General features: G+C 40.3%; 1 protein-coding gene across 1 annotated transcript in view; it reads left to right on the top strand.

Moving 5' to 3' along the window:
- LOC124711707 (selenoprotein K-like) overlaps positions 1-15,041 on the top strand; it is a 35,343-nt gene that overhangs the window by 3,383 nt on the left and 16,919 nt on the right. Inside the window, exons 2-3 of the mRNA XM_047241913.1 lie at positions 7,265-7,349; positions 9,877-9,957. Of these exons, the coding sequence (XP_047097869.1) occupies positions 7,265-7,349; positions 9,877-9,957 (166 nt within the window). The remainder of the gene's footprint in view (positions 1-7,264; positions 7,350-9,876; positions 9,958-15,041) is intronic.

The following is a 15,041-nucleotide window of genomic DNA, read 5'->3' as shown; positions in this document are numbered from 1 at the left end:
AAACACACCGGTAACCTGATCATTCATGTCTACCATGTCCTCCCCCCTCCCTCCCTCCCTCCCTCCCCCTCCCCCCTCCCACCTGAGTGGGGGGGGGGGGGGTAAAGGTGGAAATCCATCTGCTTTGACCCACAATGAAAATGACCATACACTGTGACTCCAATATGGCACATATGACGTCATTATGTGTACGTGACCACAAACACGAAAATACATTGAAAAACCAACACACGCACGTTCCACAAAAAACCTAATGAAACTAACGGGACAAGTGTGGGAAATAGGGGTTTTTTGGGTGGGGACAAAGTAAATATAAACAAATTTAGACACACACTAAAAAACAGACCACACTAAACTCCCCAAATTCCACTAAACACCATATCCTCTGGAATCACACTTCCCTTGACCTATATAGCTCAACAGCAGCTCCCAAACTGAAATCGAACACTTCCCTTGACCTATATAGCTCAACAGCAATTCCCGATACCAGAACACCCACAGCCACAACCGCACATTGGAACTGAACATTTCCCTTAACCTATATAGGTGAACAGAAACTACCAATATCAAATCACAAAACCCAAAACTACAACCACGTCCACAATCATCACTACTTCAATAAACACAACAAACCAACAAAATTGGAATCGAACATTTCCCTTGACCTGTTACCTTACGACATCTCCACATACAGCCGTCCCTGGTCCGAGATGCTGGAACTTTAGTAAGCCTCATTTCTTCACGACTTTGTCCAAAAATCCGAATAGTTGAAGAAATTTTACTAGAGACAACACACTGCCCCATCATCGCCGACAACCAAAAACTGTTGACCTTGTCAGTCATATCCATACCTAATAAATACATAAAAAAAGCAATTTACCAAAATTCACAAATGATGAACAGAAAAAAACTACAATAACGTCGAAATAACAAAACTAAAATTGTGAACTCACTGAAAAATATTCTGCTGAAAGCACAGTTCCGATACCACACACGTGCAATGTTATCATGCAAATGAACCCCATAAGCCATGTAACATGCTACCCATAAACACACTACCAGAGACCACCATTGATCACATCAAAACAAGACCCAAAAACATGCCACTCTCACAAACAAAATTTCGCGATGTCGTGACATCACACCAAAACAGCCTTGCATCACGGGTCAAAGCCAATGGGTGGGATCGGACGCTTCGGTCAACCCGTGAAGGTTACCGAGACTAGAAATTATCTTGGTTAGATATTGTTCCAAGGATCCTTTTGCAAAATAGATCATAATGATGTGGAAAGATTAATTTTGCATTCACATTGCTAATTAATTTGTACATATGACTACATTCTGAACATTTCCAAGGTAAATATAAATAGAGGTGAATGTATACAGATGTGAGTTAGTAGTTCGTACCCACCACCTTTTACATATTACAGTAATAGAAATTCTTTTACGGAATAGTGGTAGTTTTCAAGGAAAAACTTTCTCAGTTTATCAAATTTTACTGTGCTGTCTGTCAGATGCCCCATATCACTGGGTAAGTAATAAAAAATCCTTTTTGGAGCATTGTACATCCTTTCCTGTGCCAAATACATGCCCAATGTGGAGTAGTGAATGTCATTCTCCCTTATAGTATTGTAATTATGTACCTCAGTATTCCTTTTAAATTGTGGTGGATTATCTACAAAAACCTTCATTAGGGAATAACTATGCTGCGAAGAAGCAGTCAGAATGCCCAGCTCCTCAAACAATGTCCACAAGACAATCACAGGCAAGCATCACATATCACTCCCACAGTACGCTCTTGTGCAATGAAGTTCTTACCTTTTAAAGGTGAGCTAACCCAGAACATTATTCCATATGATGTCACTGAATGAAAATATGCAAAATGTGTCAACTTACTGATTTCTATCCTCAAGATTTGCAAGGATTCCAAGCACAAATGTGGCTGAACTAAGTTGTTTTAGATGTTTCCTAAATGTTTTTTTTTTTTTTTTCCAATTTAAATTATCATCAGTATGAACCCATAAGAATTTTGACGTTTCCATCCTTACACTTATAGTTGGTGTAATGCCCATTGATGTCCACAATTGAATACAATGTCTATTAAAAATTGAGGGTGAGACCTTTAGCATAAAACCAGTCAAAGATACTTTTAAGACTTGTTTCTGTGTGTTTGTGCTTGGATTTATTACAATACTAGCATCATTTGTAAAGAGATAAAATTCTGCTAGTTGTAGACTAGATGGAAGATTGTTCATGTACAGGGTGTTACAAAAAGGTACGGCCAAACTTTCAGGTAACATTCCTCACACACAAAGAAAGAAAATATGTTATGTGAACATGTGTCTGGAAGCACTTACTTTCCATGTTAGAACTCATTTTATTACTTCTCTTCAAATCACATTACTCATGGAATTGAAACATACAGCAACAGAATGTACCAGCGTGACTTCAAACACTTTGTTACAGGAAATGTTCAAAATGTCCTCCGTTAGCGAGGATACATGCATCCACCCTCCGTCACATGGAATCCGAATCCCTGATGCGCTGATGCAGCCCTGGAGAATGGCGTATTGTATCACAGCCATCCACAATATGAGCTCGAAGAGTCTCTACATTTGGTACCGGGGTTGTGTAGACAAGAGCTTTCAAATGCCCCCATAAATGAGTCAAGAGGGTTGAGGTCAGGAGAGCGTGGAGGCCATGGAATTGGTCCGCCTCTACCAATCCATCGGTCACCGAATCTTGTTGAGAAGTGTACGAACACTTCGACTGAAATGTGCAGGAGCTCCATCGTGCATGAACCACATGTTGTCTTACTTATAAAGGCACATGTTCTAGCAGCACAGGTAGAGTATCCCATATGAAATCATGATAACGTGCTCCATTGAGCGTAGGTGGAAGAACATGGGGCCCAATCAAGGCATCACCAACAATGCCTGCCCAAACATTAACAGAAAATCTGTGTTGATGACATGATTGCACAATTGCATGCAGATTCTCGTCAGCCCACACATGTTGATTGTGAAAATTTACAATTTGATCACGTTGGAATGAAGCCTCATCCGTAAAGAGAACATTTGCACTGAAATGAGGATTGACACATTGTTGGATGAACCATTCGCAGAAGTGTACCCGTGGAGGCCAATCAGCTGCTGATAGTGGCTGCACATGCTGTACATGGTACAGAAACAACTGGTTCTCCCGCAGCACTCTCCATACAGTGACGTGGTCAATGTTACCCTGTACAGCAGCAGCTTCTCTGACGCTGACATTAGGGTTATTGTCAACTGCACGAAGAATTGCCTCGTCCATTGCAGGTGTCCTCGTCGTTCTAGGTCTTCCCCAGTCGCGAGTCATAGGCTGGAATGTTCTGTGCTCCCTAAGACGCCGATCAATTGCTTCGAACGTCTTCCTGTCGGGACACCTTCGTTCTGGAAATTTGTCTCGATACAAACGTACCATGCCACGGCTATTGCCCCGTGCTAATCCATACATCAAATGGGCATCTGCCAACTCCGCATTTGTAAACATTGCACTGACTGCGAAACCACGTTCGTGATGAACACTAACCTGTTGATGCTACGTACTGATGTGCTTGATGCTAGTACTGTAGGGCAATGAGTCGCATGTCAACACAAGCACCGAAGTCGACATTACCTTCCTTCAATTTGGCCAACTGGCGGTGAATCGAGGAAGTACAGTACATACTGATGAAACTAAAATGAGCTCTAACATGGAAATTAACCGGACACATGTCCACATAACATCTTTTCTTTATTTGTCTGTGAGGAATGTTTCCTGAAAGTTTGGCCATACCTTTTTTTAACACTCTGTATTTACGTAGGTTGAATAAAGATCTTGTTCTTTGTGGAGTCAAAAAAGTCAAAATCTTTCTAAATATCAGAGTCCCAGACAAAGTGGTAATCCGTGTGTATTACCCCATTTTATTCTTTTGTTCACAACTTAAATGTGATCCATCAAGCTGTGTCCACTTCTAAATTCAGTTTGATCTTCTTCCTGGTTAAAGTTTAAGATTTTTTCTGTGCCGACTCCATTGATACAGGTTTCATTCCAGATGTTTGACTGCCTTGTTTACTCATTGTGGTAGGGTGAGGAGTGGTACTGTTTCTAATGAATACTTAGAGGCCAAAGTGATCATGTAAATATGGTTGCATACTGTCTGAGTAAATGCAGCCCTCTTAGTTGTCTCAATAAAGGAAGCAAACAGTTTGCAGTTTGTTGCATTCTTCTCTTGGTACCTGTGAAGTGATTTTTTGTACATTGTCATCAGCTGATCTTGTTAACCATGGATGACCACTGAGTCAGATATCAGCATTTTGTTCCTCACAATAGAAACTGAATGACATTTTGTGATATAAGCCTGGTGGACAACTTCCTGTACTAAAAACCCTTCTTGCCATAAAATGAGAAAGCATGCCTGGTTTGAGCTGAAATGATTCTTTGAGGCCTGTTGCTATACTGAACACTGCATCAAGCCACATTATCCCATTTATTATTAGAGAGACAGAATGCCTGCCTTTAGAATGCAGGCAAGAGTATTGAGCTAAAGGTTTCCAATTAAAAAGTGCCTTGATTGTCACTTACTTATATCTGTTTAATCTTAATTCTCTAAGACACTGGACAATTTAATAGATCTTCCTGTCCTTGAATAAATTATCACAATCTACGCTGTCTGACCAAAAGTATCTGGACACAAGCTAAAGGACTAACATGGGATGTGTCCACTCCTTTACAACAGCCTGAACTGTGCTGGAGGGAGGGGTGGGGGGCATTAAATTATGTGTCTGAATGTCTGTGGAGGAATGACCCATTCTTTCTCAAGAGCCAAAACCAGATAATGGGCTCTGGTGGGGAGTGAAATTGATGTCCTAACTCATCCCATGTGTGTGCTGTCGAGTTCAAGTCAGGACTCTGGGCAGGCCAGTCCTTTTCACGAATGTTATTGTCCACAAAACACAGCCCCACATGTGATAGTTTATTACAGGCTGCATTGTCATGCTAATATAATCATATAGATCAAAAATCCACTCACCAAGCAGTGGCAGGAGAAGACACTGGACAGTAAGTATCCTCTGATGCAGTGTTCTGGGTTACTTTTCCAGTACTCATCCCATTTCCTAATCTTGCCAGTCCTTTTCCTTCATCCCTCTTGCTCCCCCTTCAATACTTCTGCCAGGAGGTGGTGCCACTGGCTCCAGAAGCTTGCTCATTTCCTTAATTTTAAATGTGCTTTCTTATGCTGCCACATGGTGAGCAGCTTTGTTATCTATCCAGTTATATTAAATTTTCAAAAGTTTATTATTTTTGTTGATATGATACAATCAGTTATCTCGGAACTGTTCCTCTGCTGTACCGACTTGTGAAGTCAGTTTTCTCTTTTCTTTTGAAAGGGTATGCTGAACAATATCTTCTTATCATTTCTGGTATCATAGCTAAATATCTCTTCTGATAAATGTTTAGATTTGGTCTTACTTTCACACTAAAATCCCACATTCTTATTAACATTGTAGTGTTATTTCCTGTAATTTATCAGCTTCTGTAATTCTTCATAGAGGTCTTGTACTACCTCAACATGTGAGCATGTTGATGATAGAATATCTTGTCTGCTTTTGAGACAAATTTTGGTATGGTCTTTGGTATTTGTAACATTGGTTGGAGCTTAATTTTTTTTATTCACAATAAAGCCTGTTCTTCTGTAGAAAAATACATTTACATTTTAAATTCAATTTATCATTTCTTTCCCTCTTTCCGTTTTGGCTAGTTGTTGGTAATCTCATTGTATCTTTGATATGACTGTTACATGACTCCTCTCTGACTACATTAACGTATTTTTGTATCCTCAGATTGGTAACTTTTTGTCCACAAATTAAAAGTAAGAAATACACTAGAGTGTTTCAAACATCCATGTTGTTTGATATTTACCCAAGTTTTGTCTAGCACAGTGCGGGTGCATAAGTAACCAGCTATACCCTATGGACTAAAGCCATTGCCTAGGTTCCTGTGAGAGTATTATTCCAGCTTGGCATTGCCAGGACCAGAATTCACACATCTCACTCTCACATATTGGCAGGCCCTCTGACAATTTTACTCATGCTGCACTGCCTTATAGGGCGCAGAGAGGTTCATGATACACAGGAACAGTGCTGAACTTTGGGATAACTGTGCTCACAGCAGTTGAGCCCAGATCTGAGTGCTTATGAATCTGAGACTGGGATCAACATAATAAATTTGCATTCTGGCCACATGCCTTCAAAATCCTCAAGTCGCCAGTCAAGGTTATCATTTGGCAGTGTCTGTTGTTCCATGCACAATACATTTAGTTGAGAGGGCAGAAAATGTTCTCTTACCTTGCTGTCTGCAATGCTGCGTACCCTTCTATATTTTTTCCTGTAAAGCAATCATTCAAGATTGTTACCTTATATGCATTACATAAGGTGATACTAAAATGCTGGTAAGGAATGCGTGTATTATTTGAACTTATAATATGTACTATATCATATGTCACAATTTTTTTGAAAGAAAAATTCTGCTAAGGTAATGCAGTACCAAAGAACACTTAGCAAGATATTGATAACAATAAATATAATTCTGTGCCACTCAGTACAGAACTGAAGCTAATTGAAAGTAATACGATACTTAAGATTCCTGTACACTTAATTTCAACTATTCAGTAACTGTCACCTTCCAAACTAACATAGAACCAAGGGTATGCTATGGATCAGTCACCAGTACCTTCACCCCAAGAAAAATCTGTTTGCTTTCAAATACCCATTCAAAGTGAGACTAAAGCATAATGCAAATTGAGAAATTATGTCAATTGTACATTTTTTGGAAGAGGTATTACCACTGTGTCTAGATAGTTGCCAACTGTCCTTCTGTACGTTAACATCTATGATTCATACTAGTTGACTTCATTCACATACGGTTTGACTTCTTTTGATGAAGACTGCTTTGCCTGTGCTAGTCCAATCCTATGTCCTTCTTGCTTCAACTGTCATGCATTATTTTGCTGCTGAGAGCACAAGTGCTTAACTGTATTTACTATATGGCCCCAGCTGTGTCATTAATTTGTCTTTGATTCCCTTTATTACTGCTCATCATTACCTCAACACACCATGTAAAGTTAAAGTAACCCAAATTATCCAGTAACAGTGCTGATCACACTAGTGTTGAGAGGTATTTAGCATTTTGAGTTGATGAATTTTATCACAGTTTGATATATATGGTGTGTGTTGTCTTTCAGATGGGAGTATTCAGAGAGCACAGCCTTGGAGCCTATCAAGGGTTGTCTCTTGGTTTTGGGGCTGTGTTGACTTTTTTGTATTGTTGTAAGTATTTAACCAATGTATACATAAATGTAATTTCTTATCTTTATAAAATTTTTGTCCCTGATGTATAACATATATACAAAAGAAATTAAATGACTGGAAAAATCAAAAACCTGCCACCTAAAAAGTGCCCAATACATTCAGCCAATTTAATGACTAGATTCCTCTTGAGCTTTTCAGAAATAATCTGTTCAAGTATGCATGCAGCTTCCTGCAGACAAGCTCATATGTTTTGCATTTCAACATTGGGACGGCATGCCTCACTGTGTTTCAGTGCTTCATTCATTTATCTGTGATATTAGTTCTCATTTTTAACTATTTTCTGTCTTACACTGCACAAATTGTGCTTCTTTGTGACCATAAAACAAATAACGTAAGCTTTCCTTCTATTCTCACACCAGACTGGTTGATGAGTGACTGAATAGAAGCCTTCAGCATGTTATTCATTTTACAAAGGACCAGAATTTTCTAGAGTTCTTGGCAAAAGCTTTTGCTAATGTATGGTGATGGAAGTTGTATTCTTCACACATTGATTTTTATAGATACACAAATTTCTACTCTCTTGCCTGTTGAAATTTCCATGTCTTTTTAATGTGAGAGTGCAACAACCTCTGCTCCCTCAACATTTTTCTAAATTTTGTGATTGAATAACGGTGGGTATTTTCCATCGTTCCTCCACTTATTTGGCACATACTAGTCCAAAATGTCATTTACAAAATCATTTTAAACTTTGCCCATAACTCTTCTCTGTCAATCATATTGGAACTAAAACATGTCCATTCCTTTTCTAAGTAGGATGCTAAAAGCTGCTTACACACTCTTTTGACCATAAAGACTCTCCTAAACTTCTTGATGGATTTATTAACATCAGTAACCATCAGTGTTATATGATTGCTAAATCTCCCTCTCTTGTTTGATAGTGTCAATAAGATTAGGCCTGCTTCTTGCTACAAGGTCAAACATTTTTTCTTTGTTTACGGGTTGTTGAACTAGCTGCTGAAGATAGTTTCTGGAAAATGTGTTCAGAAATACTTCACAGGGTTGTCTGTCTGTACCACCTGCAAGTGCAGTTGAAGACAGGTGCCTTTTAGCACATACAACAGCTCTGTGTATCGACTCTGTGTCGCAAATGGGAGATACATGCTGGTTTGAAGATGGTGTGTGACAGAAACCACTTGCCATAAAAATACACCATATGTGAGCTTCTCTTTAATGGCAGGGTGTTTTTATTGAATTGTTGAGATATAACAGGATATCTCTCAGTAAAATCAGAAGGAAAATTTCATTTGATTCAGCTCGTACATCCCAACACAAAATTTCTGTGGATATTACAACAATGCCCTCAGAGTTAAGCACCCTATACGTAAGCCAACCAGAATGTGTAAAAGCTGTAGATACTAATTTTTCTATGATTTACATATGTGTAAGTCCTTCAAGGCTGTCCTCTTACTGTTAGTCTCCTAAAGATATGGAGGTACCTTGAGATACTGCACCCCTGTAATGTATGTTACAGAAAACATTGTAAAACAGTTTCTTTTCATGGAAAGGAGATAAAGAGCATAAAAATACAAATGAAGTAAACACTATTTGTTGCTGCCACCTGATTCATAATGATGAACTGTATTGGCTGGTTACTTCCTTACTAGAAAAAAAATTGACATTTTTATCTGGAGTTACAGATGGTGGCATAAATTTTTTGCAGCATTACATGCATGATGAGCCATGTGAGTTATGCATTATTATGGAAGGCGAGGTAACTTTCATTGAATGCTGCACTACGCCTGTCACACAGATTGATGACACTATTTTCCAACACCCACCAAAGTCTCTCTAAGCATTGGACAAAACATTCTATTGATCATTCAATTCCTCAACGAGGTAAATCTACTCCTTAGTTGTGGAGCCATTCGAGAACCACCATGTGAACATCCTCATTGTTGAAAGATCTGCAGTCACTGCAGACCAGTGCCCTGATTGCCCGGACATTTTCATCTGTAGTCGATGTCGGCTGTCTTCTTTCCCGATCCTCACCAACCGTGTCTGTATGGTCTTAGTTCAGATTGTTGGTACCATTTCACTACAGCTGGATGTGACATTACATTTGGTCCACATACTGCCAGAATTTCACAGTGAAACTGTGTGTAATTTTGATGGTTTTCTCACAAGAATCGTACTGTTTTGCATACTTCAACTTTGGAATATGTTTCCATTTGCAGTGCAGTTTCACTCCTGCATTTTCATGCAGCTGTTATCCGTATTACAGTAAGACTGTCTGCAGGAAACACAGAATGTGTACTCTTTTGACAGTGCACTACTTCTGTTGCACACAATGAGTGTGGGACAAAATATTTTATGAATACACACCCCAAATCCCCTGCCATGTAATGTTTTTACTTTTGTATGTAATGGGTTTTCAAGTATTAGCATTGTTTTTGTAGGAATTTTTAATCTGTTACATCTTATTTAAAATTTGCAATTATGTAGCAGTAGGAAAGAAATTGTTAATTATTATTTTTTGTTATTACAGTTTAAAAACATTAGTCTCACCGGACACAAACAGACGTGGACCACAGTACACAACTGACTACAGGAGACCAGGAGGTCCAAGGTAATTATGGTTACACACTTGCTTTACTGTTCTTAATTTTCTTTCTCTTATTCCCTCCTTAGAAGTTCTCAGTTGTGTACACTGTAAACATGCATGCATTGTCTTATATATAGGGAAGATTCCAGATGTCATCATTCTGTCAATATCAGTAGCAGTGGTACTATTGGCCATGTTCATAGTACTCTCTGACAATCTGTCGCTACCTTCAGTCTGTTTGTATCCCACTAATGTGTTTGGAGGGGGGGCAGGGATGCTCACATTGTGTTGTGGCATTAGATATATTTTCTTGCAAGGCTCAATCTGGTGAAAGTATCTCCGGTTGCTCTGGTTGACACCACTTTAGTGGCTTGTCAGAGGCATACCATTTGTGGGATAGAAGTGTGGGTGTGGCAATCAGACCCTAGTGCTGTCAGGAGAAATTTGGTGTTACATATTGAAGGTTTGAGGGAAGGGGGGCCAGAGTGTTAGAACAGAGGAATAAATAAACCAAACCATTGACAAAACATTGGGGTCTAAATTAATGGGTAGATGAATATAAATAAGATGGGGACGGAAGGAGGGAGACAAGGCAAGGTATAGAGACTAGAGGAGACTACGTACAGGGGATTGAGATATCGAAAAGTGTGTTGTAGGGACAGTTTCTCTCCCCACAGTTCAGAGAATCTGGAGGGGGATGCTGATGATATTTTTTCCTGGGGTCAGTTAAATGTAGTCAAAGCCATTGTAGAGGATGTGATGAGTTGTTCTAATTCATGGTGGTATTGGATTGTAAGGGCAGGACGCTCCTTTGCAGCTGGTTAAGAGGATTGATTGGAGAATTAGTATTTGTGGGTATAGCACAGTAGGCCTGTTTGCGAGTAAAAACTTAAGCAGACTGGACAAGGTTCACTCATTAGATGATGTGCCATCTAAGAGTGGCTAGACTGTGTGAGAGGTAATCTTTCTGAAGGGATGGCAGCTATCAAAGTGGAGGTAATGTTGGGGGTTAGTAAGTTTTGCACAAATAGAGGTTATTAAGGAATCATCAAGGAATTAGGTAAAGACGGCTTGCTGAGAAGACGAAGACCAGGCAAAATGGATAGTAGAGAGGGAATTAAGACTGTGGAATGCCTTGGCTCTGGATCCAGGTCATAGATATCACCACTGAACCTGAACCACACATTGGAGTTAGGATCTAGAATGGTTATGTAGGGTAGTTCTAGGTGACTTATGAACAGGTCAGGATGCCATGCATTTGTCCTTATTTGTGACTCAGATTTTGTCCTAGAAGGAGAGGTAGTTGTGCATAAGAAATGAGCTGGTGGGTTTGGAACTGGCAACTGTGGAAAGGTAGTGTTTGGAGGACTAGCTATGGCAATGGGGGATGTTACTGTAAAGGGAGGTGACATCAGCAGTGGTTAACAGGGAGTGAAATGCCAATGGGATAGAGATGGAGAGGTGATCAAGGAAATGGTTTGTGGCCTTGATTTTGGAAGTTATGTTTTAGACAATGGATCAGTGTGTTAGCTAGAATTGCAACTCTTTCCATAGGAGTACAGTAACCAGCTACAATGGTGCGTCTGGCATATTTAGGTTTGTGAATTTTAAGAAGCATGTAGAAGTTGGGTGTGCACGGGGTGGTTGAAATGAGGGACAAAATGGATCCAAGGGAGAAATTCTGGGGTGAGCCTAGGGATTTGAGTTTATGCTGGGCTTGTGGGATGGGATTACCATGGCAGAGCTTGGTTGTGGAAGAGTTACAGTTGGCAGAGATGTTCTGGATGTAATCACCATGATCTATCACCCCAACCAACTGTGGAGTCTTTATCTGCAGGGAGCACTTCATTGACGGGGGACCAGGATGTTGAACTAGGATTTTTGTTGAGGATAGTATATACTTTGCTGAATTAATGTAGGTAGATGGAGCAACCCATTAGTAGTGGGACTGGGATGTAGTTACAGATCCTTTGATACTGTGATCCTTGTCCCATGTTTCCCCTCCCCCACTTCACTCTTGTAGTTTGATATGTCTGTCCATTATGTCTTATTCTGTTCTCCTCTCCCCTTCCAGTCCACTTGCAACTTCCCCTGCCTGCAGGATGATGAATTGAGTGAGCTAAGAGAGAAAATAAAGATTAAACAGTAATGTCCATATTGGTCTTGAAAGCCAATATACTTCAGGAGACAAATTTATAAAAAAAACAGTTGACATTAAACACTTGCATATGTCAGGGCAGTGAACATCAAATGTGATAAGATGCGATGTGGGTCATAAATGTAAGGCACAAGCCAGTGAATGGCAAGACAGGCTGATTGGAAAGGAAATGGATCAGTCTTTGAGTGATTTGGAAGGAGCCTTAGGGGGTGTGTGTGTGTGTGTGTGTGTGTGTGTGTGTGTGTGTGTGTGTGTGTGGGGGGGGGGGGGGGGTGCTAGATGTGTGAGAAAAGTAATGTCTGGCAACACTGTGTTGTTCTACTTCTGTAGACTGTTGTTGATTCCTTCCAGACAGAGGTCCCAGTTTCAGCTCTGTACATTCATGACATGATTTTTGAGTGTCACATTAATGAAGGTTTTTTTTTTGTGAAAATGGAACTGTGGAATGTAGAGCAAAGTTACGTCCAAGTTTTGTTAAACTTGGGGAATCATTGAGTGTGATCAAAAGTTGAAACGGGTTTGTGGGGAACATAACATTACCAAGAGCACAAGTTTCTCACTAGCACAAATCATTTTTGGAAGGCTGTGAATACACTGAAGATGAACTCACTCAGGGAGACCTTCAACTTCAGAAACCAATGAAAGTGTCAAAAATGATATTGTGCATGAAGAATGTTTGTCCAGGATAAACTGTCAACCAGGTGTTTTACAAAGATGTCTTTGAAAGCCTCTTTAGGAAAAGGTTGAGTCAAGTGAGACAAGACATTGCAGATAAGTGGATGCTGCATCATGACAACACCCCATATCACATGGCCACTTTCATCTCAGAAGTTTTGATCTCAGAAGACATTCTTGTTGTTCCACAGCCCCACTGTTCACCTGATCTTAGTCCTTGTGCCTCTTTTATTTTCCTGAAATTGAAAGTCGTAGAGGGATGTCATATTGGAACTCGGGAACATTCAAAGGAAAGACCCTGCCAGTTGAAGCCTTTTATCACTGCTACCAAGACAGGGAATGATGTATCCACTGGTGTATAGTTGCTGAAGGAAACTATTTTTAAGGGGAGAATATTGTTCTTTGAAAAAATAAAAACTTTTCTAGATAAGTCTTACTTTTCTCTCACCTTGTGTGTGTGTAAGGCTAAATGTGTAGCAGTCATTTCATTGTGCCTGTCTGCAACTCAGTGTGTCATATTTATGGTGAGTTGTGATCTACCCTTTTCACAACTTGGACTTTCCATTGTTTGAAATTATGTATTTTGGTATTCTATTCTTGGATTATCTCACTGCTCATGGAAGTGCATCCTCTCAAATCACTTAATGGGTGCTCCATTATGTTAACTGACATTGTCAAATTGGAAGAAAGGTGATCTGTTATGTTAACATGCACGGATAAAAAATCCTGTGTCAAGATTGCAAACACTCTTTTATTGATTACTACGAGGGCAGTTCAATAAGTAATGCAACACATTATTTTCTCGGCCAATTTTGGTTGAAAAAACCGGAAATTTCTTGTGGAACATTTTCAAACATTCCCGCTTCGTCTCGTATAGTTTCATTGACTTCCGACAGGTGGCAGTGCTGTACGGAGCTGTTACAATGGTGTCTGTAACGGATGTGCGTTGCAAACAACGGGCAGTGATCGAGTTTCTTTTGGCGGAAAACCAGGGCATCTCAGATATTCGTAGGCGCTTGCAGAATGTCTACGGTGATCTGGCAGTGGACAAAAGCGCGGTGAGACGTTGGGCAAAGCGTGTGTCATCATCGCCGCAAGGTCAAGCAAGACTGTCTGATCTCCCGCGTGCAGGCCGGCCGTGCACAGCTGTGACTCCTGCAATGGCGGAGCGTGCGAACACACTCGTTCGAGATGATCGACGGATCACCGTCAAACAACTCAGTGCTCAACTTGACATCTCTGTTGGTAGTGCTGTCACAATTGTTCACCAGTTGGGATATGCAAAGGTTTGTTCCCGCTGGGTCCCTCGTTGTCTAACCGAACACCATAAAGAGCAAAGGAGAACCATCTGTGCGGAATTGCTTGCTCGTCATGTGGCTGAGGGTGACAATTTCTTGTCAAAGATTGTTACAGGCGATGAAACATGGGTTCATCACTTCAAACCTGAAACAAAACGGCAATCAATGGAGTGGCGCCACACCCACTCCCCTACCAAGAAAAAGTTTAAAGCCATACCCTCAGCAGGTAAAGTCATGGTTACAGTCTTCTGGGATGCTGAAGGGGTTATTCTGTTCGATGTCCTTCCCCATGGTCAAACGATCAACTCTGAAGTGTATTGTGCTACTCTTCAGAAATTGAAGAAATGACTTCAGCGTGTTCGTAGGCACAAAAATCTGAACGAACTTCTTCTTCATGACAATGCAAGACCTCACACAAGTCTTCGCACCCAAGAGGAGCTCACAAAACTTCAGTGGACTGTTCTTCCTCATGCACCCTACAGCCCCGATCTCGCACCGTCGGATTTCCATATGTTTGGCCCAATGAAGGACGCAATCCGTGGGAGACACTACGTGGATGATGAAGAAGTTATTGATGCAGTACGACGTTGGCTCCGACATCGACCAGTGGAATGGTACCGTGCAGGCATACAGGCCCTCATTTCAAGGTGGCGTAAGGCCATAGCATTGAATGGAGATTACGTTGAAAAATAGTGTTGTGTAGCTAAAAGATTAGGGAATAACCTGGTGTATTTCAATGCTGAATAAAACAACCCCTGTTTCAGAAAAAAATGTGTTGCATTACTTATTGAACTGCCCTCGTAGTTTAGCTCATTGATGAGCTATCTCCAGATCTAAAATGCAGAAGTGAACAATCGTATCATAAATTTTATATTTATACTTCCATTCTGTGGTACGTACCAATAAAAATTACTTCATTCAGTGCTTACCACCCTCCAGGCATTACACATTGTCATAATCTGTTGAGCTGAATCACT

This window comes from Schistocerca piceifrons, chromosome 1 (assembly GCF_021461385.2).
Source record: "Schistocerca piceifrons isolate TAMUIC-IGC-003096 chromosome 1, iqSchPice1.1, whole genome shotgun sequence".
In the NCBI taxonomy this organism is placed as follows: Eukaryota; Metazoa; Arthropoda; class Insecta; order Orthoptera; family Acrididae; genus Schistocerca; species Schistocerca piceifrons.
This window is presented reverse-complemented; position numbering and strand designations above follow the sequence as displayed.